Genomic DNA, 6,915 nt, shown 5'->3' with positions numbered 1-6,915 from the left:
TCAGTCATTTATTTGTTCATTTGTTCAACAAATATGATCAGGCACCTGGCAGGCCTTAGGCACGTGATAGGCCTGGGAGGTGATGTGGGAGACAAAACCCATGTGGTCCCTGCTCTTACAGCAACAGCTTCAAACATTAAATAAAATCACTAGGGTTTAGGGTAAGGAACATAAAAATGGCCCCATGAGGGAAAATAATAGAGAGTCCTTTTTCTTTCTTTTTTTTTTGTAGAGACAGAGTCTCATTTTGTCACCCTCAGTAGAATGCCATGGCAGCACACAGCTCACAGCAACCTCTCACCCCTGGGCTCAGGCGATTCTCTTGCCTCAGCCTCCTGAGTAGCTGGGACTACAGGCGCCCGCCACAACTCCTGGCTATTTTGTTGTTGTTGCAGTTTGGCCCAGGCCGGGTTTGAACCTGCCACCCTCGGTATATGGGTCCAGCGCCCTACCCACTGAACCACAGGTGCCAGGGAGTCCTTTTTCAGTTAGGGAACTCAGGTCTCTCTGGGGAGGTGACATTTAATCTGAAACCCATGGGAGCCAGCTATGGGAGAGCAGAAAGCACACTCGAGGCAGCCATATAGCACAAGCAGAGGGCTCAGACGGGAAAGAGCTTGGAACTGAGCCAAGGCCAGGGTGCCTATAGTACCCTTGAGATGAGATTGGACAAAACAAGGTCAGTGGCTGGTTGAAGTAAGACCATGCAGGCTGTGGTCAAAAGTTTGGATTTTATTCTAAGCACAACAGAAGTCACTGGAGTTTTAAGTGTGTATGATGTGGGAGAGACAGGATCTAATTTAATTTTTAAGAGATCTCTCAATGAGAGTCCATTGTTTATCTTTCAGATGGCAAAGAGATACATTTGGTAATGAAGTAGAAGACAGCATAAACAGACCACCTTGTCCAGGTCTGTAAAGGGTAAGTTGGCAAGATCTATGGAAATTTAAAATGCATATGCCCTTTTGACCTAGCACTTCCCCAGTAGGAATTTATCTTACAGATGGCTTATTCAGGTGCAAAGTAACCCCTGTCCAAGGATATCCGCTACAGCCTGTGTGTAGTAGCATCAGGTTGGAAACAACCTTGACATCTACCTACCTTGAACTAGAAACGTACATCAAGCTGCATCTGAGTGATAGAATGATCCAGCAGAGAGGGACACCAAAGGCAGGTGCTTAGAGGGTAGGTGGCAGGCGTGACAATCACACGCAATGTTTAAACACAAGACTCCTGGAAAGACACACGTGCAACCCAAAAGCAGCTGGGGCCTCTGGAATGGGAAGCAGGGTAAGAGGCTAGAAGTGAGAGACGCTCTTCCCTATGTGCTTAAGCATCTGATTAAATGTCTATTCTGTTTTGTTTTGTTTCAGACAGAGTCATACTCTGTTACCCAATTCAGAGTGCAGTGGGGTCATCTTAGCTCACTGCAGCCTTGAACTCCTGGGCTCAAGCGATCCTCCTGCCTCAGCATCCTGAGTAGCTGGGACTATGGCATGTGCCAATAAGCCTGCCATTTTTTTTTTTTTAACTTTTTATAAAGAGAGTGTCCTGCTATGTTGCCCAGGCTGGTCTTAAACTCTTGGCCTCAAATAATCCTTCCCATTTTGCCTCCTAAACTGCTGTAATAAGGCCGGGTGCAGTGACTCACACCTATAATCTTAGCACTCTGGGAGACAAGGTGGGTGGATTGTTTGAGCTTACCAGTTTAAGACCAGTCTGAGCCAGGGCGAGACCTCATCTCTAAAAATAGCTGGGCATTGTGGCAGGCGCCTGTAAGTCCAATACTTGGGAGGCTGAGGCAAGAGAATCGCTTAAGCTCAAGAGTTGAAGGTTGCTATGAGCTGGGACGTCACAGCACTCTATTGAGGGTGACAAAAAATAAAAAGTGCTGTAATAACAGGCATGAGCCACTGTGCCCAGTCTATATGTTTGTTTTTAATGAAAGGAGCAGAAACAAAAATAAGCCTAGCAAATAAATAGATACAAGAAGATGTATAATTAGACATCAGATAAATGGTGCAGATAAGGACTGAAATTAAAGATGTTCAGGGTTAGAGGCTAATAACTGAGAGGCATCAGTCAGGACACTCTGGATCAAGAAACCAAGAAGGCTGGTGCCTGAAAAGGTGAAAAGGATCCAGGGTCCCAAGAATCCCTAGGTTCCCCAGGATATGGCCACGTCTTAGGAACATCTGGCCCAGAGACATCAGCATTCCTGGCAGCTTCTCCCAGGGGCCTTCTTTCATCCTCTTTCTCTCTGGGGACTGGTGTTACTGGCTTCTCCCATGTTCACAAGGAGCCACCTGGCACCCAGCACACCCTGGGTGATAGGATAGGAAAGGGTGATAGGATTTCCTCCTGTCCAGTCCCATATCCATAGCAAAGGGGAAGTGGGGCATCCAGGCAGGGCCCAGACATGTCTACCTCCATACCCAACACCCTCTCGTGCCCAGGCCTGGGCCTTCAGAGGGATGTGGCCTCAGGTCCATTAAAGTCTCCAAATGCCCAAAGGAAAACAAATCAGAGGAGTTGAGTTCCTGTGTAAGCCCTGGTGTAAAGGACCTACTCAGGAAGGAACATCTGTTATATGCTCAGAAATATTTTTAAGCAGCAAGGCTGAGTTTCTTTGAGGTTAACCCTTACTCTGAAAATTCTTAAATAATATCATTTTCCATGTACCTACTATGGGCCAGGCCCTATATAAGGCATGAAATGCTCTTTAACTGACTCAGTCTTCACAACAACTCCATGGAGTAGGAACTATTATTTTTTTTTTGAGACAGTCTCACTGTTACCCTCGGTAGAATGCTGTGGCATCACAGCTCACAGCAACCTCCAACTCTTGGGCTTAAGCATTTCCTTTGTCTCAGCCTCTCTATTAGCTGGGACTAGAGGCGCCCACCACAATGCCTGGCTATTTTTTGGTTGTAGTTGTTGTTTGGCAGGCCTGGGCTGGGTTAGAACCTGTGAGCTCCAGGCACGTGGCTGACGCCCCAGTCACTGAGCTATAGGCACTGAGCCTGGAACTACTATTATTCCCATTTTGCAGATGAGCAAATGAGCACCCAGAACTCAAAGTCATTGGTCAAGGCCAGGCAGCTGGTATGTGGCATTGTGAGGCTTGAATGTAAGCAGGACACATCTCAGCTCTTGACTCATTTGCCTGCACCCTCTATGTGGCACAGGGCAAACTTATGAGACTACATGGCCTCTGGGTTTTGGCTCTGCTGGACAGACTTAAAAACACAGGTTATGGCTCGGCGCCTATAGCTTAACCGGCTAAGGAGCCAGCCACGTACACCTAAGGTGGCGGGTTCGAATCCCCAGCCCGGACCCGCCAAACAACAATGACAGCTGCAACCAAAAAATAGCCGGGCGTTGTGGCAGGCGCCTGTGGTCCCAGCTACTTGGGAGGCAGAGGCAGGAGACTCGCTTGAGCTCAGGAGTTGGAGGTTGCTGTGAGCTGTAATGCCATGGCACTCTACCCAGGGGGACAGCTTGAGGCTCTGTCTCAAAACAAACAAACAAACAAACAAAAAAAAAAACACAGGTTATAACTCAGGGCTTGACCAGGTCATTCATCCAAACCACCCTGCTGGTCACCCCCCCAACTCCAAGGGTCAGTGCAGGCCCTACAATAACACAATCAACTGTTGGGGGCAAATTTCTTGCTGTTTCTACCCTGCTAGATGTAGACAAGGAAGCCTATAGCCTTGATTGCAACCACCAAGAGAGTGAGCTTTGGGGAGATGCTGAGGGCAGCAGAGCCCAGAAGTGGAAGAAACTTGTGTCCTTGAAGCTGTACCGCAACAACCATCACCTGCGCCCCAGTGCCAATAATCATGCCACTAAATGCCCTTATTGCAGCAGTTGCTCAGCTAACTTTGGGCTTCAGCCATAGCTGTGACAGACTTGTGCTGCCGGCGTCCCACTTCATTACTCACTGTCTGCCTCAGAGAGGTCTCTGAGGCCACAGAAGCCAGGTAGGGGAGCGAGTGAAGCCCCCTGGGGTGTCCCTCAGTTGTTAGGAGGACCAAAGTATCAGGCTCCAGTCCTGAGGTGATTGCCTCTAGGAGGCACTCTGGGCTCTCTGAGGCCCAGAGGTCCATCACTGGCAGCAGCAGCCTTGGGGACACCCGGGGGAGTCGGGGCGCATTGCTGGAGCAGCAGCCTTGGGGACACCAGGGGGAGTCGGGGCACATCGCTGGAGCAGCAGCCTTGGGGACACCCAGGGAGTCAGGGTGCATCACTGGAGCATCAGCCTTGGGGACACCGGGGGGAATCAGGGCGCATCGCTGGAGCAGCAGCCTTGGGGACACCGGGGGATGTCAGGGCACATCGCTGGAGCATCAGCCTTGGGGACACCCTGCATGTTGCTTTTCCCCCTCGCTTACTCTGACTTCCTGAAGCCACATCCCAAGTTAACCAGCTGCACCCAAGCCCCTGCCTCAGCTCTGCTTCCAGCTAGTTTGGGGCAACCTTTTCTGTTACCTGCAGGCACAACATCCTTTCTGGTGGCACCGTCCTGGGTTAACCCATTCACATAGTCTCCCTTGGATGCATCCTCCTGGTGGTGGATTCCTCCCTAAATGTAGATCTGTCCCTGAGTACATGTGAGCACAGAGCCTCCTCTGCTTCCACCACTTCTTAGGCCTTTCCACCTGTCGGCTGCAAAGCCACAGCCATACCCTGGGTACCCCCTGCACCATACACGCTTGACTTCTTCCAGTGCCCAGCAGGGAGGTGTTCCCAGAGCCCCTCCAGGCTCCTGCTCAAAGTATCCTTCCTCTGGGAAGCCTTTTCCTTTTCCTTCTGCTGATGGCAACATTCTAATCATCTCTTAGTGAGTCTGAATCAAGTCACTCCTTGTCCCACCACTATCGTAGGAGAGACCTTGGCTATAACAGTCCTCTATTTGTTAAGAATATACTCTAGGCTAGGCATGGTGGCTCACAACTGTAATCCTAGCACTCTGGGAGGCTGAGGCAGGTGAATTGCTTGAGCTCACCAGTTCAAAATCAAGCAAAAGGGAGACCTCATCTCTAAAAATGGCTGGGTGTCGTGGCAGGTGCCTATAGTCCCAGCTACTTGGGAGGCTGAGGCGAGAGAATCACTTGAGCCCAGGAGTTTGAAGTTGCTGTGAGTTATGATGCCACAGCATTCTACTGAGGGCAACAAAACGAGACTCTGTCTCAAAAAATATATATATATATATACTCACCTGGCACTGAGCCAGGTGCTTTAAGTCCATAACTTCATGTGATTCCTTCAAGAACCTGGGCAGGGGGGTAACTGCCGCTATCCCCATTTTATAGACAAGGAAATTGAGGTATAGAAAGTACAGCCTTAGTTGGGTTTACATCTTCCTGTCTCAGTGCAGGGCAAACTTCTGAGACTTACACACAGGTCACAACTTGGTAATGACCCACCCAGGCCATCCATCTAAGCTACCCAGACATGAACCCAGGCCGTGTGACTGTCCTAAACAGTAAAGGAATTTTTAAAGGATTCTGGACATCCCCTAGGATTGGTGGGCTGGAGAAGCAGGCCAGGAGCCATCTGGTAAGGTCAAGGCTAGGTCACCTCTGACAGAAAACTCTTATGGCTGCTACCACACCCCCAGCTGCTAGGGTCTCAGCCTCATCCCACTGCTGTGAGCTCACTGTGGGGGGTGTGTGGGGTTCAGCTTGCTTTCTCCTGAGAGACCAGGGTCCACTGTCATTCACACACACCTAGGGTGCCCTTCCTTGCCCACAGGCCTTGCTCCTTGGGACACCTTGTGTGCTGGTCACCCCTGACGGGCCAACACCTTATTTGTCTCTGTACCCACTGAACACAGGACATATGCCCCACAGCCAACAGCAAAAATGTTTGTTACATGTGCCTTGAGACTCAGGAAAAGAAAGCGACTCCACTGTTGCGGAGCTCCTAAACTGCTACCCTCAGATAACTACATGGGGTTGAACATGGGACTTAAACCCCTCGTAGAATGATTTGGATTCCTGGCTTCTCTGGAACACTAGGCCTGTGCTGCCCCTTGCTGCTGACCCCTTTCTAGCTCACAGCTGTGGCCTCTTCCATCCCAGCCCCAGCTGGCCTATGCTCGGGAGGGTATGGCAGCCACTCACGTTCATCATGTTGCTAATCTGGTTGTTGCCCAGTGACAACACCTGCAGCTTGACGAGGGTGTCCAAAGAATTAATCTTAGAGATCCGGTTGTTGAACAGGCTTAAATCCTCCAGGTTCACCAGTGTGTCCAGCCCCTCGATGGTCTCAATGTTGTTGAAGGACAGGTCTGGGGGAAGGAGGAATGCAGTGAGGGACTGTTGCCTGGCTTGGAGAGTAGACTGTCCTGAAATAAAACCCCTGGGGCTGTTTGGTGCTCTGGGAGCCAGCACTGAGTTGGCAGGGTGAGGAATTCACTCACCATCAGCTTATGACTTTCTAGAAGCTTTGCATGGATTCTTCCCTGAAGCCTCAAACATTCACCACCCTCTCCACTTCCACCAGTCATCCCATGGCTGAGGACACAAGGGCAAATGTTTATGTCTGTGTTCTCTCGAAGTTCACGGATGCAAGTGCTAACCTGCAGGTCTAAAGCAGTGCACATCGTGGGAGGAGCAGACAGTTGTGGGTGTCCCCTTTCCTCACTTGTGGGGCATTTTAGCCAGATCATTTCCTGTGTGCTTAGCATTTCCCAGTTTATTTTATTTATTTATTTATTTATTTATTTATTTATTTATTTTTGAGACAGGAGCCTCAAGCTGTCCCCCTGGGTAGGTACCGTGGCATCACAGCTCACAGCAACCTCCAACTCCTGGGCTCAAGTGAGTCTCCTGCATCAGTCTCCTGAGTAGCTCAGACCATAGGTGCCCTCCACAAAGCCCAGCTATTCTTTTTTTGGTTGCAGCC

The 6,915-nt window shown here is 49.9% G+C and overlaps 1 protein-coding gene across 1 annotated transcript in view; it reads right to left on the bottom strand.

The window, feature by feature from the left end:
- Nucleotides 1–6,915, bottom strand: part of DRC3 (dynein regulatory complex subunit 3) — a 33,553-nt gene that overhangs the window by 22,165 nt on the left and 4,473 nt on the right. Inside the window, exon 3 of the mRNA XM_012806056.2 lies at nt 6,132–6,298. Coding sequence (XP_012661510.1) covers nt 6,132–6,298 — 167 coding nt within the window. The remainder of the gene's footprint in view (nt 1–6,131; nt 6,299–6,915) is intronic.

The sequence above is a fragment of the Otolemur garnettii genome, unplaced genomic scaffold (assembly GCF_000181295.1).
Source record: "Otolemur garnettii isolate 467f Iridium unplaced genomic scaffold, OtoGar3 scaffold00046, whole genome shotgun sequence".
Classification (NCBI taxonomy): Eukaryota; Metazoa; Chordata; class Mammalia; order Primates; family Galagidae; genus Otolemur; species Otolemur garnettii.
Note: the sequence above shows the minus strand (reverse complement) of the source record. Positions and strands in the feature narration are given on the sequence as shown.